Genomic DNA, 26450 nt, shown 5'->3' with positions numbered 1-26450 from the left:
ATAATATTATAGTGTATTCGAATATTAATAATAAATCACTATCGGATTATAATAACGGAAATTCAATCGTCTCGCAATTTGTTTAATATATCTACACACTAACAATTCACTAGATTACATTGCATATTAAAAGGAATTAATTATTATTTTACGTTCGGGCGGCCATTTCGACGTTCGTACGATATATTAATCGACTTACGGATTTATTAGCTCGTAACAAATTAGGTTGGTGTATAACTGGTACCCATAATGTAATATATTTATACACCGAGTTGCAATAATAATAATATTGCTATTATAGGTTCACACAGCTCCATTCGATAAAAGTGCTCAGAATGCGTCACAATGTAATAAAATTGGAAATTAACGAACGTTTCTACTACATCTCGATTGTTATGGAAATTCAATTATTTATTGTATACCCTTTTACACCCGTCGTCTTGCCCTACACGTATATATTGTTCGTGTCCGGAAGTGGGCCACCGTCGATAAAACTGCGTCAAAAATAAAATATTAATCCCCCTGTCCTTAATATTACATAATGACAGTTTGACTATTACAAATGCGAATTCGATAGTATCTATTAAATATGAGTTTACATTTAATGTTGTACTCTGCGCGCTCGTGAATAGCCAGACGTGTTAGTAAAAACGAATAACAATAAAATATTATATTACGAGCACGTGAACAGATCTTTTAGGGAATTATACAGTTCGACAGTCGATTATTTTAACGGTCAGATTACAAATGAAGACGAAATTTGATAATAACTATGAACATTGGTATTTTGAGTACGGTGAACGTATTTCATGTACCAACCTGCGTGCTTTTTGGATTTTAGCATTCAATTATCTATATATAATATAACACCTAATAGATTTGCATCCGCACGTTATTGAACATAATGCGTAGGTATCTAGTTCACAAAATATATTGAAATATGATAATATTACAAACACGGAGTATAAAATAATAAGAAAAAAATTAGTCTGCTTTGCTTGCCATCGTGAATATACCTAAGCAGTGGCGTAATTGCGGGTGGGGGGCAATTGCCCCCCCATAAATAGTTGTGGGGGCAAAGGTATCATTTTGCCCCCACAGATAATCCAACAATATAACCCTTCGAATTTTCTTAAACTAAGAAAGGATCCAATATTTTTTAACATATTATAATATTAAAATAATTTTTTTTATTACCTACTTTAATACATTAATATTATTTTATAGGGTTCTCTTGTTGAATAATATTATGTTGACGTATCGTCAATGTTATCGCGTTATTTGAGTTACAAAAAAATAATCCCATAATATTATTCCATGGAGTATAAACACGATTTTATATTATAATCTTGAAATTGTGAACCGTGATTATTGATTACATGGACGGAAAGTTAATTTTAGATCACTAGCAAATTATATTAATAACTGATAATATAATTATTATTTTTTTTTGTTTATTTTTATACCTACGCGGATTTATTATACGACATAGCGTTATGCCGTGTTAATATGCTTTACTAAAAATCTATACCATTTTGTTGAAATTTGTAAATATTATTTATATTGTCAAGCGTATAAAAATGTCGAATAAACGGCAGTCGACATTGCTCGATTTATTATACTATTTAACAATATGAGTTCTAATACCTGCTACTACAATTTGTTTCCAAACCATAAAATTAGTTTTAAGACTAACCTGGGGGGGAGAGGGAGGTCAGGGTTTTGATTATGGTGAATAAATAATATTGCCCCCCCTAGATTTTTATCCAGTTACGCCACTGTACCTAAGCAGTATTTAACTGTTATAACTTTCAACTGTATCTTGTATCTAAATGCTATTTCTTATGTTTAATCACAAAATAGTCGAAGGAAATAATTTTCATTTTTAAATCACTAAATATCGAGATTGATGCTATCATTAAAATGATTTTGTGATTACCGTGATGTGGTAATTTTACTGTAGCATATATTGTTAAGACTTCACTAAACGCACATATTATTATTGCGATGATTTATTGTATTCACTGTATTCACTGAAGTCAAAATATTCTACTACGAAAATGTTCATGCACTCAGTATTTACATACCTACCTAGTTATAACTTATATTTACAGTTTGTGCGATTATAAACGATTGTTGTGATATGGACAGAACTATAATACGATATCAGCAAATGCATGGTATTATTTTTACCTTGACTAACACATAACAGTCAAATTTGTGCGTGTTTTATCCCCCAAGAGCCTGAATGCAATGGAAAAATCGATTCATAAGGTAACGAAGAAATTTATTGTTTCACCTATATGGATATATCCTCAAGCTATCCTGTATCGCCTTCCCAAGACAAAATTTAAAATATAAACATACACAACACTGGTAAAGTAGGACAGGACTACAAGCCATTAACAAACTTAAAGAAAAATTAACTAAATAAATAAATGGCACTGGACAGTATAAAAGGAAGGGGCTAGAGAGTCCAACAAGAAAATAAATATCATAAAATATATATCAATACTACCACCAGAAAAAAAAATCATTGTAATATTATATTATATGCAATTAGTCTCCTAAATAAACCAAACGACGAACCATTTAAATTCGATAATATTGTCCTAAACCCATTACTTCGAGACACATAGTAGGTGTACCTAACCTACTAGGTACCTAACATAACCAGCGAAGAAGAAAATATAAATATCTATTTTACACTCTTTTACAGTTCGCTATTTACCAACAATCATTGGATGTAATGATAAAACTGACAGGATCAAGATACAGATATTAAATATATTAATTGATCTAAATATTCCCCGTAGTTCCTAGCAAATCATCAGTCGTACAGGCATATCACGTGTACCTATGTCTAAATGTGAACACACCTATGCGACGGAGTAATTTTATTGAGATGCAAAACCACACAATATTTTGGTGTACGGATATTAGAGAATAGGGAGTACGCCATTGCCTAGAACTCTAGTTTAGAATACTGATCATCCACAATAATATAATATGGTCATATGGGACACACACACTGCTGATATTGGTCAATTTATTGGAGAGAGTGCACTCTAAGATATTCTGTTTTTACAAAATTTGTATTTAAAAATATTACCCCTAGACCCCTCTACCCATAATCAAGGCCTTGCCTCAGTAATATAATTACTTTCTGGGATAAACGTTCATGTTATTCGCATCGCATATGACTTAAATATACCATCATACTGTTCCTTTTTACGTTCCAAAACAACGTTTCCAAACATGCAGAACACTTTTTTCAAAACATTTTAAAGCATTATTTTGTATTTTGAGTTATATAATATGTGTATTTGTCATCGTGTAAAATGTTTTCTGTGAAACAAATTATTGTTGAACATTTTTACATTGCATATTTTATTATTATTTAATACATACACCTATATATATATATATATATATGTGTGTGTGTCAATAGGTACTTTATTGATATGTTTTCTGCCATATGCCATGCACGTATGCTCGGGTTGTATCCCGTGAAATAAATAATAACAACGAGCCGGAGCAGCAAAGTTTGCATGAATAAATAAAAATATGCACATACAAATTATACAGGTGTACAATAAATAAACAAACTAATAAAATACACTATGCGCTATTATTACCCCCATTAGTCATTACTTATTATTATGCGCGCGTTTCGTGTCGACGGCGGCGGCGGCGGCGTTCATTTCGGTAATAATAACACGCCGCGTTGCGCGAGTCAATTACATCGAAGGTTCCGTTTTCCGTGCACAGGTACGACCGTACCTACACATAATGATATTGTATCGTATGATGATGTTAATGCATTAAGGTTTATCGGATTCAGAGTCATAAACGATAATAACAGTGTGCGTTTGTCGGTGTATAAAATCGGGAAAACGCGGTGTTGTAATATTTATCGGCTCATAAATATCGTCGACAAACAAATGGCGCGTTGGCGATCGCGGAGCGGCAAAAAAAAAAGTATATATTTATATATATGTAACGCGGCAATGCAACATTAATCCGTGTTTTCAAACGGAAGAACAATAACAATAAATAAAAAAACACTAAGTACCCGTACACCGTGTTCGGTATACTTAACACTTGGTACAGTACGTAAAGGCACCGAGATACTAACTACAACTAAGCTGGGTTCACACTACACCGTGTCGTGTCGTGTCGTGATATGTTGCCGTGCTCAGATTGGTCCAACCACGTGGTTAAATCTGGTTTCTACCACCAATTTTACGGTTTCTACTACGAATACCATGATGTTCCCACATATACCAAGAAGTTGATTTCATCCAACTTTTGAACGTGTGGTTACTGATTTAATAGTGATAATAAATAATTTCAAATAATAATGATAAACAATTTAAAATCTTATTTCTTAATTCTTATTACTAATTAGTAATTAATAATTAATATTCATCCCAACCGTCCAACAGGAACTAAACAAGATTCAAAACCATTATTTGCTTGGTGTTTGTTGATATAACTTTCAATATTCGGTTGTACATAATATGAATGTAGACCTGCAAAATATGTATATTTAATATGAAAGTTGAATCATTTTAAATATGGTACATAATATATTGATACATTTTTTATTTTATATTGATAATATTATATTATTTTCATTTTTAATGGTTAATTACAACTTATTATACTATAGTATTTGTCATTTGAAAATTAATAAGTTTAATTAATACATTGTAATGGTAATAAGAATATGAGTATATGAGTATATTCATTGAAAATTAAACACAGATAAAAAGTATCTATTTCATATTTTTCAAAAACAGTTAATTTATCATGTATATATTCAAAAACTATTTGTCTAGCTGCTACAATATGTTTGTCTAAATTTTTTTTTCTTTTATATTCTTAATGAACATGTTATATCTAACCTGACTCAGTTTCTTTATTTTTAACAAAATTATGCAGCACTACAGTGGCTTTTATTATACTGTTTATAGTTTTCTCACTAGCAATTATCACTCTCTTATAAATTCTCCACCTTGCGACTAAAATACCAAAAGCATTTTCAATGCATCGACGTGCCCTGCTCAATCTGAAATAATATAATTTTATAAATAATAAATATATGAAATTAAACGTTTTCCCTTCAATGACACCATCTATGTTTAGACATTACCTATAGTTAAAAATTGCCTCTTTAATAGGTAATTTTTATTTGCCTCTGCCTGGATATGGTCTCATAATAGATGTTTGAAGAGGAAATGCTTCATCAGCCACAATGTAGTAGGGTATATTTGTAAAATTCTCACTAATGGCAGAAGATATGGGAAAGTTGAATTAATTTTTTAAAATTCTTTTGCCCATTTCACTATTTTTAAATACACCGCCATCACTACATCTACCTGGCATTCCAATATTTACACAAGTAAAATTATAGTTAGCATCACATAGTGCCATAAGAATGGTGCTGTGGCTCCCTTTGTAATTGAAATTTATGGAACCACTACTTGCAAATGCCTAAAACACATTGCATAATATTTAAATTAAAATAAATATTGTTAAAATAGATTATTTAAGTCTTCATATAATCTCATACTTGATGTACAACATGCTTTCCATCTAAAGCTCCAACACAATGTGGCATTTGCCATTTAGATTCAAACTCTTGAGATATTTTTAACCAGCCATCTACACTTGGATTAAATAATACCTAAAATAAATATTCAATAAATCTTATTATAAGTAAATATACAAATTAACAATAAATAAAATGGTAATTTATACGTACATCATCTTTTAATTTATCCCATATAATATTACAACAATCAAATATTAGTTTAGAAACTGTTGATTTGCCGATACGGAAATTAAACATAATGTCGACCATACTTTCACCAGTGGCTAAATACCTTTATAAATAAAAATATAAGTAACATTTTAAAACTTTTTTACATAATTTATTTATTAAATCTCAATAATATACTATTATAAAAATGAACCTTAATGTGGCTCCTACAATTTCTCCAACACATAAAACATCAGGCCTTGAAGGTGAACGTTGAAGATCAGGACCAACTATAATCAAAAGCTCTTCAAAAGCTGAGGCTGACATTCTCGTAAAATTAAAAAATAAATACGAGTTTGAAAGCTGGTGTTCTTTTAACATAGTATTAAAATGACTAAGATTAGAACGTTCATTTAGCATTGGCCGTACATGCCACCTATAATACATACAAATGTTAATTAATCAATATTACTGTTTTGTTAAGTTATTTTATTAGGTATTAGTTTATTTATATAAATTTACATTTGTAATGGCAAATGGTGGCATAAATTGGTCTTTGCCAAATGCCAATATAGCACTGTAAGTTGTCACCACCAGAAAATTTTAAAAATTAATAGTAAAGTATTAAATATTTGTTTAGTAGGTCTAAAATTGTAATTTGTAATGATAAGGGCAGGGTGCACTTATAATAGAGTATGGACTAAATGGTGGAAATAATTCATACTTCAGATCAAATTTACTCTACTGACGACAGTAACACGTATTGACTTATTTAAAACTCTTATTATAATATATTATAACAACTTACCTTCTCTCAGATTTTAAATGATTTTCTAAAAGATAACCGACACAGGAAATAATACAAATTCGTCGTTTAAACATTTGATTGTTATACTCTTTCACATCATTTAAGTACAATTTTCTTTTGAGTTGTTGATTCATTTTGTAGTTTGAAACTTTGAAACTATATTATGCGATGGAAAACGTGTGTATTTCATTAAATATTATATATTATAATTATATATTATATATTAATCATTATATATTTCATATTTGTAATCTGTTAAAAAAAACCGCGAAGATTACTAACCAATCTTTGATATCAATACTCAAAATTTATGGTAAAGAGTGGTATCATGTTTAGAAAAAATGGAAAAGTTCACGACACGACACGACACGGTGTAGTGTGAACCCAGCTTAAGTCGCATTCCCAGCAACTGCAGAGGACATTGATACCGCGGGTGCTGTGGGGTTTCACAAGATACCACGGTTGTGATCACTACTGTTTCAGGGTAAAATTTAGTGAGGCCCAACACTTTTGCCAGACGAATGTAGTAGCGACGTACAGTTTTCCTCGCACCCACACCATTAAATCTTAAAAGTTTGATACCTTTCTTTTTTTCTATCCCATATTTTGTTACGTCGATATTTTATGAGAATAAAGTTAATATAACGAGGCCTTTTATGATTATATTTCTACAGGCAAATATTTAAATATACTTAAACTCTGCATATTATAATCAAATCAATTAGTTTAAGTTCACCTTTGGAATCGATTAACTACTCTTTAGTAATCATGCTACGTAATAAAATTCAAGAATTTAAATTAAAGTATAAGACTTAAGATTTCATATTTCATTGGTTAGGTACCTAACCTAACCTAACAACACAGGATCCGCATTAGGTATTCTCCACTCGATGTGATTTAATATATTTTAATATTAAAATTCTACCCATAATAATTATCCACTTACAATTATTGCCACCCGGTACGGACACATCGCTCACACGTGCCGCGGCCTTATACTTACAAACTATATATTTGTGATTGATATCGACATCTTGATCATAACCTATTAGCTCGTTTGTAAGGATTTCGTTCTGCCATAAGACATATTATAGCGAGTAAAACGAAATAATCTGTTCTTCAGAATTTTCTAGATATTTCTTGCAAAGGTACAGTACTACCGGTACTGGTATATAGTTATTTCAATAGTTATTTCAAAGACCAACACCATAGGGCCGGATGACGTTAAAGCAGTTGATAACCGATAAAATACGTCACCACGAATATCTGGTATGGTTTTGAGATGGACATGGTTAGTCGTGACAAAGGACATTATAATAACACCGTACTGTCTCGGTTTCCAAATAAATATAGCTTATTTAACACTGTACCGGCGAAGATAATTATTTCTAGAAATCCTTGCAAGACCACTGAAAAAAATATAGTGTTTAGAATAATCCCGTTAAAATGAATTGTGTTAAAAAGAAAAAAATATGACAGGAACAAACGACTCTCAAAAGTTATAAACTCTGGAGCTGTTACATATAATAATAATGTTTCAGCCGTATACTATTGTATGTTACGATGAGATGAGTGGTAACTTACTGTCTCTTTAATATACATTTTTTTCACTTTCATTCGTGTCGCGATGACTTTTTCTTGTAACTGTTGTCTATTAATTCGTTTCGGACGTGATGAGTGTTTTTTTAGAATTATAATTATAACTTGATATGAATCAAATTCATTCCAGAATAATTTATTATATTTTAGTATTTAGTAATAGAGATTACATTATTTTATAATATTATAGTACTCACGTGACCAATACTGCCAGTACTAAAATAATTTCAAACTATATCATATCAGATCTAGAAAGAAAATAGTATAAAAGTAATCTGTAAGTTGTAACTATATATACTTGTAAACAATTTACATCCGCTTACAATATTATAATAATTATTAAAAAAACATTGTTCAAATTTCTATGTAGAACAACAATATACATCGATAAGATTACCTGTTAATAATTAGGACTTTCAGTAATTAGAAATCAAACAAAAAATATAAAATATTATATTATAAAAATGTAATTTTAAAAGTTATCATACATTATGGTTAAAATGTGATTTTCACTTACACTGTCCTTGTTTTCATTTTGGATCATGTAATTTAATATGCTTCATCAGTTGGTGTGTTTTTACACAGAATATCCTACATTAAACGTCGATACGTTGTGTATATTATGTAATGAGTTAGAGATTAGTGAAGTAAATATATTATGTAAAGTGATTTACCAAGAACGCTCAGCCATCAATAATTTATCCTTTAATAATGCAGTTATACAAATTCTGAATTTAGGAATCATTTAGCATACTTATAGAATATATTTTAAAATACTTAGGACTCTTATACCATCATAAAGGATTGTCCTAATACGATATAAACGTATTATTTCAAACGAAAACTAACCTTTTTACTGTTAATTTGTAATCATTTGACATTTTTTTTTAAACTTTGCATCTCTGAAATTGAAATTCAACCAAGTGGATTTTGAGTTATCAAACTATAATATATTATGTACTAACTATTGTCCTTAATAATGGTTTTGCACGGAATGCGCAGAAATATATGTAATACCTATTTAATTTATATAACCAATTTAATTATACATTGGTACCATTAATTTTGTTATGTCTATTCAATGAACTCGAATAGACAGATTCTACTTACAAGTCAACAAGGTGAAATATACTATGATCTCCACCAGTAACTACCACTAAGTCTAAGACAAGGACGTTCTCATGACTAAATTTAATAATAACTTTATTACAAATCATTATGCTACTAACTATTACTACTTATTGGTTACTACTAGCATCATTATTCAAAATTAATTTTCTCTGTAGCAGATAGTAAGACTGAACGTGTATAATATAATAGTTTATCATTCCTATATATAGATGGCGCAAGCTAGGAATGTATGGTACAATCTCTGCCCTAAAGCGCAATAAGAATGTTATGTGGTAGTAATTGAATAAGACAGTGAAGTAATGAGTTGGAAAAAGACACACCCAGTAATGAAATTTAATTCATCAATATTAATTAAAAAAACCATATGCTTTTAACAATTTACTGTAGGATAACTTGTGATTATCAGTCGGGAAGAGAGTAGTTTGTATTATTGCCACTGGAAACTTCTTAAATAGCATAAGACATAAAAGTATTTGATAATATGGTCTTTAATTATACTCACAAGTTACGAAATTTAGAAGAAAAAATTAGGGTTAGCATGCTTGGCGAACCTCCAAAATCTTTGTATATTTTACACAATTATCATTAAGATGCGATTTATTATTAGGTACTTCGCTTGCCGTTGTGAAATTCCCACGGAGGCCGTCACATAACACAAAATATTATTATTTTATGTACCTGCATTGCTATATTATGGACAGTAAAAAAATGTTCATACAATAACGGAGGGCCGTTAGTCCCGAATGGTGTAGTAACGGTTATAAAGATGTATAAACAACGAACTTACGAAGTACAATAGGTAATAATAACAATAGTTATATATGATTAAGACAAATATATTTGTTTACGAGTGGTATTCATATGACTACAAAATGTTTATAGTAGCTATATATTACACTCCACGAGAACATAGACAGTTAATAACATTGTCGTTGATGGAACACGAAGAGTGGACGTAATAGACGTAACGACTAACCTACCTCGAGTACCTATAAACTTTGTCCGAGCTTACCCAGACTGCGATTATCTACACCAGAGGTCTCCTGCCTTTTTTTTTAATGATGGACTGTGATAAGTTTCATTGGCCAAAAATTGTTAAGATAGGGATGGATAATGAAATTTAAGATAATAATATATAAAAATTATTCCTAGTAATACTTGTACTATTATAAAAACAATAAATAAAAAAATATTTTGAAAACATTAATTGGCTTGGCGGGCCGTATGTTGGAGCCTTTTGAGTTTTGACCTACAGTCAACACTATTTAACGGCACCAGAGGATTAGTGAGAAAAACTAGCCGACTATGATAACATTAAAAAATAAAACTCTACAACAGTCATTGTGAAAATTCTTAAAAACGATATTGAACAACGTCGCTCAAAAAAATATGCAGACAAACAATACGCTGTACTGAATGAATTTCAAATTTTCAAAGCGACGTCCTTACGTCGTACATGGATTTAAAACGTGAAAAAATTTAACACTAGACCGGGTTCGGTAGTTTTTCAGTTTTCTTGTCGGCCTGCAGTGGAATCTAAATCGACTTCTCAACGCGTGGGGTAGGTATATAGCATATTTTATATATTAACTACAAAATTAGGTATCTACAAAATAAAAACGATTTTGAATTGCAAGGTCACTTGAAAAAATACGCATACGAACAATTCTGAATAAAATCCAAAGCTACTTATTTAAAACGTAAAAATATTCACCCCGAGATCGGGTTCGGGAGTCTTTCAAAGCGGCGGAATCCCCCCCACCCAACTGGGGGTACCTACATAAAACATATGATACGACTTTCACACTTGAAATCACATTATAAACATTCCACACCGAATCGTATGAATTCGACAATTGGTATGATATGATAATCTCGAGAGGTGTTGGTATCGCAGTGTCGAGGGCTCGTAAATATACCGCGGTCGGTCGAGAATTTCGGATATGCCGACTCGTAGCTATCTTAGCGTCGTCGTGTGAAAAAAAAATCGTCTTGCGCGTTGTGCCTGCCGGCCTATTATTGTGTGCGAACGGTTTTTCTAAAAATAAAACTGAACAAAAACGTTGTGAAATAATAATAATATCATACAGCAATCCCCGATGGTGCAGCGTATACGTTTTCTTTTTAAAATAATTACAATTTTTCTTTTCAAAATTCAACGCGACCTTAGGGTATATTATGATCAAATATATATATATATGTGTATTTTTTTTGAAAGTGTTTCAATTTAATAACAATAAACAAGTTGAAGTAATTTTCTACGTTTGTACCCCCTCCTCTAAACCGTCTATAAAGTATACGCTGTTCACAGATTTGTTTTCGTCTTCGTTTAGTATTAAAAGTGTACACATATTTATGTAATTTTTTTCTCCAAATGATTATATTCTAGTGAGACTTCGCTATTATAATTTATAATTTTCATTTTTTTTTCGTGTTCTTTTCGTCGTTTTTTCAGCGCACCCAATCATAAGTTTTGACATTTTATTAATTTTGCAGTACCATTCGTTTTATTTCAATTCCAGAATCATCAAGTTTGCTACCCTTGGGCCCACCCTGCCTCCCACTGCTCCTTTATTTTGGTATCAAATTTGAGATTTGTTTTCTCTTTTAAGTTATAAATAATTATGTACAAAAATGATTATTCAAGAACTCTATATAATTATCGCTTGACACATTTTTTTGTCACTGCACAATATAATATTTTCAACACAAATTTGGAGTTACAATACCTAGACACATCATCTACTCGTAAATTTGATCATTATCTATTGTGTAGAGTATATAATATATTTATACACCACACGCAAAACGTACTATATCATTTTTTACGTTCGTTGTGAGCGCATTTCAACACGCACATGGCACATAGTAAAAATCGTTTTGATATATTATTATTATACGATCTTGATGAAAACCAAAACTGTTGTCTTAATGAAAAAATACAATCAGAGTTTAGTAGTGTTAGTCATAGTTGACAAATAAAAATGTAATAATTCAAATGTGAACAGTACCAATGATTGATTATTAAATTGATATTTTGTTTATGTACCTATTGAGATTTGTGGTTCATTTTATATTTAGATGATAAATTCTTTTAAGTTTTCATGTATTTTAGATTTTCTGAACAATGCTAAAAATAATTTTTATGCTGATAGATATTTCATTATTTTACAAAGTACACAAAGATTAGAACATTTAGTTTAACTATTAGCATTAAAATAAAAGTTAATATATTTTTTTTTTTATTAAAGGTTATAAAATACTAAAATGTAATTTTTAATCTCAGACAAGTTGAGTAATCTGACATAATTAATTAATGTTTAAAATAATATACATATTATATTATTATTATAATTGATAATAGGTCCGTAACTCGATTTAAAAATATTGTAAGCCAAAAATGAATATAAAATTGAACACTTTGATAAATTATAATACAACAATTTTGTATTCAAAATCAGTACTAAAGAATGTTCCTACATAATGCATTTATTTATTTTTACACTAAAACTGCGCATTTGCATTTCACAGTTCTCAGACCTCAGAGTTTTATAAATTATTTACATAAAAGAATAATATTATATTAGAATGTTATTACTTATTACAGTGTAAACCACAAAATGTTGGTTATTTAGCTGAATTTAATATTTGTTTAAATCAAATGTCTGTTCCAAATCTATGAACTTAGAGAATATACGATCGAATGAAAAAAACTACGAACTGAAATAGTGATTGATCATTGTGTGTTTCGATATTATATTTATCAAGAGATCGACGACGACGACGACGACAACAATACTTCAATTTGTGTCACGCGTGCAAGTTTGCAGCATACAGACCATATATTATTTTATACAGATTCACATATATATAAATGTACATGTTATACGAGGATTTGAACTATTATAACGGTCCGAATAGTTTTTTACGAATTTCAAAGACACTTTAGACACACTAAATCAATACGGGTTATTTTGCCGGTACTCGAAAACTTTTTCATTTTATGTTGCAATTTTTATGAACTGCAAACAATTGTATACTCAAAACAACGGGCATTCTAAAGACGGAAACATTTTTCTTTTTGTTTCCTCAGTTTTTCTCGTGTAATATACTTATTAAAATGTTTTACATCACAAGTTTTATTAGTATATTTATTTTTTACTTTTTACGTTTCAAATCGATTTTACTATTCTAAACCATCGAGACTCGGTATTTTAATTCTTATTTTTCCAATATAATATATGACATAATATTATGATTTAGTAGTCTTGAAAACAAACCTAGTTATTAATCGAATTAGAATATTATTACATTATCTATTGTTCAATATATATACATTTTTATAATTCTTGTTTTTTTTTTTTTTATTAAATAAAAGTGTATTTACAATCTATACATACAGTGTATAATAAGTAAGTGTGGTGACTTAAAGAATATAAAAATTAACAATAATAACAATTAAAAGAGAATATTCTTGATTTAAATAATTATTCTCAGCAGATAAAATATTTAAATTATCTATAACCTGTCTACTTTTTATTTTTAGAACCCATAGATTTTATTAAAAAGTTGGCTGGCAGATAAATACTGATGTAAATCTATTAATATGTCTATGGGCAAGTACAATAGGTTGTCAACGGTTTTTATCAAACATTCAAACAGTGATATGGAAAAGTGTTTTTTTATACATTAAAATATTTTTTTTATTTGTTATGTTTATATGTCTTCTACATAAATATTTTTTATTTTTTATCCTACGAATCTCGTAGTACCTATTTCTCAGTATCTTACACTGAATAGTTTATTTATCTTTATGGTTGGGCTGGTATGGAAAGAGCGGCGAATCTCTTTATATGTTTACCTATGTATATACACATCAGAGCATTAATAATATAAATTAAATTTTTTAATCATTAGAGCGTGTGACAAAGAAACAAAAAAAAAAATAAATAAATAAACACAAATAAAATTAGTATAATTATAGTAACAAATTGTTAAATTGTCTAAACCATTCTAAGCCATTTAGTGCTCTGTAGAGATTAGTAAATGGATCTTACGATAGTCAACTTCTTTAAATAAAAACGCACACATTTTATATTCGAATAAATTATATTAATCCAAGTCATCGCAACAAAATATAACAAAACTACTGAATCTCTTGGATTGCCATTGTCGTGTAATTTTGGCACGGGACACCGTCGTAAATGTGGCGAAACACCAATCCGTCTCCTTTTCCCTCGTCCTCAGTTCACCGCCGCTATAGTTATAAAACTGGACGTACGATTTTTTTTTTTTTTTTAATTAAATTAATTTTTTTTTTTTTTTTTTATTTTTTAAAAAAAAAAAATGATGCAGTACAGTATATTTTGTATATATTGTACTATACTCAATATATTGGCAACCGAATTCCGCAATGTCCTTGAAGAAGATGCGTTTAATGTATCGCAACCTTTGTAGAATCAGGCCTATGAAACTCCGTACTTGGCCGAATTAGCCGATTATGTCCTTGAACACGATCTCCAGGGAGGCGTGGCATACACTATCAATAGTAATCGAAATCTGAATACTTCTGATTAGTGAACGGTAGACAAGCAAACCCCTCATCTCAGCGTACTCCGCCAACGAGACAGTAAAAGTTTACATAATCCGGGTGACTTTGAGTCTAACATCATGTTGGTGCGGTAAACGTTCCCATGTTTTTCGGAGGTTCAAACTTCAGATCATAGGTAAACAAGACCACATGCAGCCAGCTGAGTTTCGCTTCTATATTGTTCTATGGTAGAATTTCATCTCAGAGTTGCGTTTTGTCTTATCTCTTTGACAAAAACTGCTGTTTCTGTGTTCCGGGATTTAACACTAATTGTGTATTGAGCTTTAGGTGAAGTACCTATTATTATACAGGTTAGGTGTGCATGTTGTTGATGCGCCTGTTGGCTATTTAGCTACAGTAAATACAGATCGCTGCGTGCGGACCAGACGTATAAATTATCAGCAACATGACATTTCGGTTTATCGCTCTCGTTGCAAATGTTATTTTAATGCACGTGCATACATCACACTATATAGGTACATTGTTAAAATACCACTCAATTAGTCTACACAAATGCATCATCAGACGATTCTAATATTTTTAAATTCGATTTGTCTGCATGGCTCCGGCTTTGTGCCTGTAGTGAGAATATAGTAGTAACAATATTCGATATTTTGTTTACACGATACGATATGATTATAGTACGGTTAAAAACCTATTGATGATAAACTAAAAAAAAACATTAGTTTTTATAGTCACGTGTTCACTCACACCTCACGCGTGTTAGATATAATATTTCATCACTTATTTATTCAATTTAAATCTTGTTTATATCTGATAATCAAAACTATCATGACCAATTAATTTAGTAATTCATAGTTTATAAATTATAAGTTATAAAAAATATTTTAATGAATCATTATTTCACCAACGTATTTTATGATACCATCATTTAAAACTAATTTGTATGCTAAGGTACCTATTCAGTTTTTTTTTTGTATATTTCGATATTTTATAAAACCATTTAGGTACTTTAATTTCATATTGTTATTGGATTTTTACCAACATTTACGTGGTGTACAAATAAATATTTTATATTGAACTTTAGAATGATATATCAATATTGCAGAAATGTAAATCGATTTATACCGGTTATTATAATAAATATAGAGAATAATAATAATAATAATATGTGACTGTAATCCTTAAAAGCTAAATGTATTTACCAGTGGCGAATGAATAACAAATTAGATAATATAAATAATGCCTATGACGATTACAATTTTTACTTCACTACTAATAATTATTATTGTAAGAAACCCAAATATTGGTATTTGGGATACGAAATACGGTTTCACACTGTCTTTAGTCACTATAGAAGTAACTTGGAGATGGAGTTTAAGTTTTTTTAGAACAAAAAGAGAAATACTAGAGAAATATTAGCACCTTGTCTCTGACGTTGAATGTAATATGTTTTATTATATTTATATTTTATGTACAATTATTTTTCATCGGATCGAAAAATATTTAGTCGTAGAGCTTTGATCGTTATATATGTAACTAAACCAAAACTAGAAAACTTTCATTAGATACGCGTAGTTGGTAGGCCTGCCATCCGCTGTTTGAGATTCTCAAACGATAGATCCATTTTCGAGAATAGGACTCACTAGGGTGTGGTACAATGACTTCGGAGAATTCAATAGTTCATAATATCAAAAGCTAACCTCTTAATGAATCCCAAAATTTGACAGTAATATTTGTACAACGAACCCCATCATATCTTCTCGAGCTGGAGGGCAAAGTGATGGCAGGAATATGGAATCGAGGTCCCGTAAATCGTGCAAATACAGGCGTACAACAACCGAATTTACTAATATAATGAAATATTATACTAGAGATAAATATTATTATTGACTTCCAGAATCTAGGTAAAATGATTGAGTTTAAATTTGATATAAATAATTAAAACGTTAGGAACACTTATTATCATTTTCAACAAATAATAATTTCTGAAACTACAATAACCATGCTTATAAGTATAGTTTAACAATGCGAATACAAGTGGTGCATACTCTTAAAAGCCTTAGTATTAGCGAAATCTGATAATAGGACGTCATAAACTCATAAGTGCCTATATAACCGCTTAAATACATCGAATTTGTAATTATTCAAAGTGAGGTTACACGGTGACGTATAGCTGGTGAATGTCGAGAACGGAAGGGATGCCCATAGTAATTTTGGCCACAAAATCTCAGCAGTTGACTTTTAAATGTACTCTTTAATGGTACACTTCAGATCAGTTGATGGCAAATTAAAAATATCATTCATAGCAGTAAAAAACAATCGTTCGGCAAATCGGAAAAGCCAAAATTGTAATCCAGTGTTTAATAATATAGCGTATGGAATAAAATGAGCGGGAGGTACGACGGGAACATATTAACTGGATTTATACTCATTTTTAACTAATAATAGGTATTATTCGATTAAACAAAACGGTTAGTGATAGGGAATTAACGAGAAGGTCGATAGTTTTACGTATAATTAATTTCTAGAATTTGGTTCTGGATATATATTAAAGGGATTCTTTAGTTCATTGCATGTAAAGTATCGGGAGAATTTTTAAACTTCAATTGCGTCTTAAGGAACCTATTTTCTTAAGGAGAAGTACCTACTGAACTTGTTATGGTAAGCGATTTAGATTTGAACGGTCTGTGCTCGTAATTTTTCCGACATGTACTAATAGTCTTCAGACTTATTCTCGAATCGTGAAAAATAGGTTTTGGTACCATGAGTTCTGCGCTTTGGAAAAGAAACACGTAAGACTTAAATGAGTCAATAAATTAGATAAACGAGGCATTATCGGCAAGCGATTATAATGTAATATGTAGACCATAATAAGGAACCCCAAAAACAAAAAATGTTGGAAATTCTGTCCTGAACGACGGAAGCGAGAAATTTTAAAAATCGTGTAAATAACGATACGCACGGTCTGTGTTCGAAGTCTGTCCGGTTTGTCGGGCAGATGCTTCCCGGAAGTCGTCAATCGGGTTAATACAGCAGACGGTGAAGGGACGGCCAGTCGGCATATAGTGCTGTGGCGGGTGGTGGCCTGGGAGATAATGACTAAAGGGCGTTTTTACAAAATATACGGATCGCTTGTATATTTTATAGAGTGCTGAAATGGTGTTTTTGTGAAAACCTGAATTTGAAATATATTGTTTCTGCTTCAGTATGAACAACATTATTGCACAGGTCGTTATATTGAATATACCGATGTTATTACGCACGACAACAACGTCTTGACCGGCATAAATTAAAATATCTTACTAGGTCTGTTTACCTATTAGGTGCTATAATATGATATTATACAACTAAATATCCGGGGACAGGGACGAATCTTGAATTTTGTGTTTACATCGCCATACACGACGGATACGTCATCATCGTACGTACGTATACGATTAAATACATATATTTTCTGTTGTCAGCTATCTGGTTACTATAATACATATCTGCAGTGGTTATATCACAATAATAATATTGTTTCGGTGGCCGCCGACGAGCCGCGTAAAAATACGACGACGAAAACACGCGTATACCATACCGCCATCGCACGGCCGTCGTGTCACGTGGTACACGTGCGAGTATATTGTCTGACGGCGGCGAGCGTCGTGTACTCCACGTATATATTATATTATTATTATTACTATTATTATTATTATTATTATTATTATTATGCCGTCGTGGTCGTCGGAGTCTAATTCGAGACTGGTCCCCGGCGGCGTTCGGTGGTCCAGTGAGCTTAGAGACGCGTCTAAAAATAGGCCCACACTCGCGCGCGCCGCGTCGGAGGCTCACGGGTCGGGGCGGCCGACACCTCCGTCGGGGGGTCCGAGTCGCGTCGACGGTAGACGCGGACGCGCGCGCGCGCGCCGGCCGGCAATAAAAACGCACACGTAACCGTACGCCGGCAGCTGAGAGTCGTGTAGCGCGCGCGCCCAAGTAACAAACCGCGGTGTCGCGTAACGGAGTAACGCGTGGTGCGTGTGGTGCGTGTGGTGCGCGGTGTGTGGTGTGTGGTACGCGGCGCGTGGTGCGTGCGGTGAGTGCAGTGCGTATTACGCGTATTATATTGTGCGGTGCGCGCCCGGTAACGTGCGGTATACGCGTGGACGATGAACCGCGCGTAGCCGCCACTGCAGCGGTCGCCGTCGTCGGACCGGACCGCCGCCGGTGGTGACCGCTACCGTGGTTGTGCAGCGGCGCCGTCATGGAACGGAAACGGAGCGGCCGGCGGTACTACAACAAGCGGAAAAAGACGTGGACGCAACAGTGCAAGGACTACTTGCGGCAGTTCATTGCGTTCCTGTTCAGCAACATCGGCATCATTTGCCTGGTGGTCGGCTACACGATTGCAGGCGCGTTCATGTTCATCTTCATCGAGGGTGCGCCCGGCAACGCGATAGCGGTCATCGACCGGGTGGGCGCGAACCGCAGCGGCACGGCCGACAGGATCTGGGACATGGTGTGCTGCAACGCGTACTGCGAGGACGAGTGGAAGCAAGAGGTGCAGGTGCATCTCCGGTCCTTCCAGAGTCACGTCATCGAGGCCGTCCGCAACTTTAGCTACGAAGGCCCCAACAAGCAGATGACCCGATGGTCGTTTTCCGGATCGTTCCTCTACTCGCTGTCCGTCATCACCACCATAGGTAAGTGGATGGGTCGGCCCCGCGTGTCATGTTAAATCTCCGGTCGAGTGGTTTAGTGGTCCTAACTCCTTGAAGAGAACCCTCTGGTTGAGGAGGTCAGTGGCAAGGGGGGGGGGGTGTCGTATGTTCACTGGGAGATCTTCCAAAAGAATCGAAAATCCCTCCAGGAATCTGGACGATTGGGATTGTTTGAGTACCTACCTATTACTTTAACTGAGACATGTAATGGTACATCATATTATATGAAATTACTCGACAATTAATGGAAATAAAAGCAATAGTTTCGGGAGATAAAAAAACATACCAAGCTTATATCCGGTACGACCGGACCCATCCAAACTTTCTTCAGTGTTCCGATCCAATAATAACATAAAAACTCCGAGAACCGTAAACAAAATCGTCTCTATGTCTGTGGATAATTTCATTTCCCCATAATTTTTGAAATTCTCTTTTCCGTTGAATATATAGTTGTTTGACTTATTTTGTGTGCATTAATACTAATTTATCGTATATTGTTATAATATATTTGTGGTTGATTCGCTTAAAAAAATGGAATAAAACGCCCATGGTAGAATTGATTTTTCAAATAGTTTAAGTCGAGTAAATTACAGACATAGGAATATTTTCTTTCAAACTCGGTATTTGACCCTTTGCCGTTTGTGTAAACCTGACTTAACTATTGTAGCTCACTAAAGGGTGGGCGGCTTTGTGGTTTTGGGAAACTTATAAACCAGACAAACGTCGTGGTTTTACCGAGGTTCGTGAATTATTAATATAATGTAAGACGCCATGACATCCTTTTGAATACGTCAAGTCGAATTTGACTGCCTATGTCAATCTTTCGAGTAATATTATGCATACCTATGTAACTGTCTTCAAAGCGTCTATCGATTTGGTTTTGGCGGTTTTGGTATGAAACATAGCTAAAAAACCAATTATCTTTATATTTATTTTTGTACGGTATTGTGCTATAAAATATATATTTTAATTTCACCACAACGTTTTCCAAACCGATTAAGTTTTGAATTATTATTGTAGTCCGGCAGTTCCTCCTATAAACTTATATTTATCCAAGTGTACCAAATTAGTTTTTAATCGTTTTATATGTATAACTGTATGTATAGATTCATCAACGTTTTTATTTTTTTATTAACGACTTAGTATTTTTAGTCACAATATAATCTAATATCTACAGAGACAACAATCATTAATATTACCGTAAAGAGATTTTAACTACCTAAAATAGTTTTAAACGACTTGATAAAATTGGGTTTAAATAAAATAGTATTAAATTCATTTTATAGACAAATAACAATGAGTAATTATATTCTTTAGTAGGAATCGACGAAAATATACGAAAATATAACATAGGTATAATATTATTAATTCAACAATTGTGGTGCAAGACTACTAATTAAATGTCATAATAATAAACCAAGCTGCCGAATAATAATCATATACGGTATTATTCATGAAAGATATTATATTGTACGATTTAGTTTAAGTAATTAGGTAAGTAGGTAATACTGTCCTGTTATTGAGGCTTCAACTTAATAAATAATCAAAAAAAAAAAAAAACCATAAACAGATATTAAATAATATTAAAATAGAATGTAACTAAAATATGAAACTGAAAAATAAGCAGTCCCTTTATAGTTAGTTGGCGTTTACATGAAGTTCTGCCTACTGAGAAAGTCTCAAAGTTCTATTAAAACCACGTTTGTTTCAACGAATTTTGATATTTTGAACCAATAACTTATGGAAATATACGTAGAAAAGCAACAACTTTTATTTGACGTGTGTTTGACTTATAAGTAAGCGCGCCTTGTAAAAGTTATAGATATTTTTTACCACCCCACATAATAAGTGTTCTTTGTAAAATTTACGAAATAGCGTAAATACTACAACTCGATTTTTAAGAATCTAAAATATGTATTTATGCATTTGCAGTGCATCAAAATTTTTCGATGAAATTCTTGTCGAGCTAAAAATAATATGTGTACTTACATATTATATTATTCTCCTTCACTAATAACGATTACGAATTTGTGCCCCATGTCTCATCAAATACAACTTCGAATTGCCTCTCCACAACATAAATTATAATTTGTCATATATTTTAACCTAGGTATAGCCGTAGAGGTTTATAGCCGTAGAGTATTATCGTTTTTAAACTATTTTCATTTTTTAATATTTTGTCTTTAAAAACACTTTTAGACGTGGTAGTTGAACAATCGACATATTGCATCATGTTGTATGTATGTATATAACGATAATCGAAATATTATGATAACGACACTGATACTGTTTAACGACTATAACGGACTTATTTGTAGGATAATTATATTAGGTAGCCAGGTAGGTGTATGCAATCAAGTACGAATGCTTATTTGAAGTCGATATGCACTTTACATCTTATTAATGTATACTAATTTAATTCTTTTTTATGTCTTTTATTGTTTTACGACTCACAATCTTTAGTCGGCATGTAACAAAAAATTATCTGAGGTATTTTATTTATTATCATTATTATTTTGTTCTCTGGTTTGGCTGCTAACAAAACATTAAAAATCCGTGCACAATTTAATAATATTATAAGTTATAACTAAGAGTGATTGGTTAGGTATATTTTTGGCTAATACAATTCTGACTTTATTTCCTGCTATGCCATAAAATATATAATTTTTTTTCGATATCGTGGCTCGCCCAAATCGCTTGTTTTTGTTTCTATGTAATGACTCTATCTCTACCAGTGCTTGCACACATACACAAAACAAATTTCACTAAGATATCAAACAATAACAATTAGTGGAGATTTTTTAGGGGGAATTATAAAAAAATGTTTATAAATTTGTTCTGAAAATGATTTATTAATGAACATTTTGTTATTATTTAACAATTTTGTATGGTGGGAGAGGGTTTCTACGTGAATTAATTTTTCGGGAGCGGCACGCCAGTGTTCCTCCGCAATGAATATAACTGATAATTGCGTAGGCAATAGGAATTGATAAGTGCGATAGTGATAAGGTAACGTAACGATGATAAGTAGTTACGTGATACTATTAGTTATAAATGCTATAAAGGCTTGAAACAGAAAACATTTTTTTCCAATTTCGATTTTAGTTTTAGATATTGATATTTATTTTTTCCGATTTCGTAGTTGGTTATATGAAGATGGATTATTTCAATGTAGAGTGTGTAAATCCCCCACAAGTTATACTGGTATTTGAATAACACACCTCCCTTTTTTCCTGGCTACGTGCCTAATAAATATTGTAATACTTATATTTTATACAATTTAAAATTAATGGTAAATGGAAATACATTGTTATTGTATGGTTACCGATTCCTTTTATACCGAACCGTCATTGCCTCAGCTCTCAGGTTTAACGTGGGTGCGTCTAACCGAACTTGTAATGACTAATGTTATGACTTATGATTATTAAATTCCTTCGTGGTTTTATACCTATGTGTATATTATTATTAACCGGAACTATCACTACGTTTAAAATTATGCACTCGTGACACGTTGTTAATAAGTAATAACCAAAGACACTCTCATTCGATATATTTTACGGAATCAGACATCGGGTTGATATAGTAGCTGTGGCATTTAGGCGGTTCTACATTATAATGTTACAGTAATATAATATTTTACACATAGAGTTGTATCTCTCACTCCAATGAGAGCTGAACAGGATGCGAAATGTCAGTCATGCTTTAATGTTATTATTTATGAGTTATTACATACATTTCAATATTTATAGGTCATCCACCCATAAGCAATTCCCACCATTGCAGCAAATTATGATTAGTCGTTATCGACTATTCCTTCAGTGACATTATCCTCATCATATTGAGCGTCTTATATTAGGAGCGGTTGTTATTATTATAAACAATTGTTCTGTTATTACTAACGTAGTATTACACTATAATTTAGTATGCTTGGAATTCACGGCATTCAATATTAACCTAATACCTTTTCATATAGGTTCGCACTATACGTACCTATATATATATAATGTCTTGAATATCCCGTATCTTCTTGAGAACCTTCGTTGCGAATTCTCATACTTAAATTTGGGGTTTTCAACAGTAATATGTCTAGACATTTCCAGTCTAATGATACCTATACATTTTATAAACAATTCAAAAACCATTTTTTTTAATGTAAAATCGAATTTTGGTATTTTCAAAATTTGTATTTTTTGTTCGAACAATTTGGTAGAGTTTATAATTAATAATTACATCCACAAAATTAAATAATGAATCAATAAAAAAAAACCCCACGAAAAGCGATGAATAATGTTAGTAGGTAGGTAGTAATAATATAGTAGGTACCTATATATGACGTGACTATAATAAGAAAAATGTTCGTGCTGTCTCTGCATACAGTGTATTATTATTATTATTATTATTTTAAGCGCCCTGCCCAAATGTGTGCGCCGAAATATCTGTTGCGACTTGCGGTGGGCGCTATGCGAAAAATCTTTCTGCCTGCCATGAAATTGATTGGCTTCAATTTTTGTCAGGCCACGGAGTTATTCATTTTTTATCTCCTGGACCGATTTTGCATGCGAACCTTAAACACGCACGCACGCACATGGAATATATATTCAGTCTACAGTACGAACACATTTTGTTAAATTCTCGAGGGGAACGATTTAATAAATTTTCCATTACACAGTGATTTACATACCTAATAAAATAATACATAATATATGAGCGTAAGTCGATTTGAAGACGATACAACATAATTCTACACTCAAACTCGCTTTAATAATATAATATTTTATAATAGTAGGTTAACCACATATTATAATATAGTATAAATGTATATTTTATATTATAATGTAATTTATCGAGTATCACATAAGCTCAAAGCATAGGTACCTATATAGGTACACTTATAATTATAGGTAAATTACGTTCTGTAAAGTAATTTTTTTAGAGGAAAACATTGAATAAACAATTTTTTTTTTAAATTGTTATTGTGTTATGGTTTTAATTATTTAAATGAACTATTTCCAAAATCGTAAAACGTTTAAATATGTTAAGTGTGCGTTTACATTAAAATTAGTAAAATTCTCATCTATATGATATTAATTAGAAAACTATCGTCAGTACAATAATCAACGATGATTTACACACTTTGTTGACAGTCTCTAATATATGTGCAAATATTAAAATATTTATAAGTTCATACAGTTCAGTCAAATTAAAACTTGTATCGATCGCCGTTATGGTTATTCTTATTACCTCCACCATTAACACATACCTACCGGCTACCATCGTTTACGATAAAATCAGTTCATTTTTTAAACGGAACAAGCAATTTTCTCGTTACCTGTTGCATAAACCATTTGTGTAGGTACTAGGTAGTAGGAACCAGGTACCAGGTGCATTGAACAATGTTATTTTTCTGCTCAAACGAAAACTAAGATATTTCATAAATTACTGTGAAAAATCAAAAATATTTGCTTCCTTTATTTTTGTATAGAATATTTTGGCGTCGTGCATATTTACCGTTGCTTATACATATTTTATATGTTATAATGTTATGTAGAAAGAGAATTTATTAATTTGTGTGTGGTCGCCAACGATGGTAGCGTTAGGGTGTAAGGACGAGTTAGTGTTACTGCAGCCACTTAAAAAAATTGAAAATCTCCCGTTCATATGTGTATGTTATAGTACATACCTATATTTTATATACTATACAACGATTTTCTTTATTTTAATAAGCTTGTATAAATGTGGAGACGCAGAGCTGCAGATCAAAATATATCTATATAATCTATTTATACAAGACATGTTCTTAAACATATAACATTATGGAATAATGAAAAAAAAAAATATGAATATTGAATGCTATTATAACTTACTATGATCAACATACTTTCTTAGTCCTTACTGAGTGACTGTGCAAAGGCTTTGTATACCATTTTGATGAGTTTACCAATCGAAAGAATATTATTTTATTTTATACTGTAATGTTTATAAGTAGTAGAGATTGGTTGGCATACAGCACCAAAAACTAAAAATCAAGTGATAATAATTAATTATGCCAAAAAAAATAAAATGAACTCATGTACATAAACGATGTTCTCAATAATAACAGTAACAATACTTATACTTCTTAACTATATAATATGCACCAGGGTTGGATTTATGAGGAATGGGGATGGTTCAAGGACTGCACCCCCTCCCAGAATTTTCGGGGATATTTTTAAAAGCTATGTGTTTTATTTTTACTAGGTATAATTTTTTTCATCAATATTATAATATAATCATTTAATAATTTTACTCTCAGAAATTGACTAAAAATTTATTTTGACCAATCCTATAATCCAGTGGTTCCCAAACTTTTTTGGCTCGTGACGACCTTTTTTGAGATAACAGTTCTACAGGACCCTTCCTTAAGTCAGTGCTTGACTAGGTAATCATAAGAAATAGTATGAAATTCTATTGCAGCGCTGCGACCTGTAAAGACATATGGAGGCTCCCCAGGTTGCACACCTTGGGAATCGCTGCTATAATCTATTAAATCTCTGATTCGGTATGAAAATAATTAATAGGTACACAAATCTATATCATCAAATATATTATCTTTGATGTAGGCTTAGCAGACATAACACGGCTATAATATATTATTCAACTATTTCAACTTATTGGAAATGTTAATATGTGAAATCACTTTAGGATAAATTCGTTATTCAATTTTGATACTCAGGATTTTAGAAAATAACCTCAGAAAATTATTTTCTTCCAAACTAATCCTTATATTTTTCAGTGAATGCCTGTTTAAGTGGATTTTGTTTTGGTAAACCAGTGACCACTATTTAAATTGACTGTAGGTTACATAATAGTATAATACTAAAGTCTAAAAGATATAATATTACGAGTAAA

General features: G+C 31.8%; 1 protein-coding gene and 1 pseudogene across 1 annotated transcript in view; one reads left to right on the top strand and one right to left on the bottom strand.

Moving 5' to 3' along the window:
• Nucleotides 1–4411: 4411 nt before the first annotated feature.
• On the bottom strand, nt 4412–6958 carry LOC111031564 (annotated as a pseudogene).
• An 11807-nt stretch (nt 6959–18765) lies between these two features.
• LOC111031544 (TWiK family of potassium channels protein 7-like) overlaps nt 18766–26450 on the top strand; it is a 95246-nt gene continuing 87561 nt past the window's right edge. The window contains exon 1 of the mRNA XM_022311547.1: nt 18766–19544. Within this exon, the coding sequence (XP_022167239.1) occupies nt 19106–19544 (439 nt within the window). The 5' untranslated portion in view covers nt 18766–19105. The remainder of the gene's footprint in view (nt 19545–26450) is intronic.

This window comes from Myzus persicae, unplaced genomic scaffold, assembly GCF_001856785.1.
Source record: "Myzus persicae strain clone G006 unplaced genomic scaffold, MPER_G0061.0, whole genome shotgun sequence".
NCBI classification, from domain to species: domain Eukaryota; kingdom Metazoa; phylum Arthropoda; class Insecta; order Hemiptera; family Aphididae; genus Myzus; species Myzus persicae.
The sequence above is the reverse complement of the archived record's forward strand: the minus strand, read 5'-3'. Positions and strand labels throughout refer to the sequence as shown.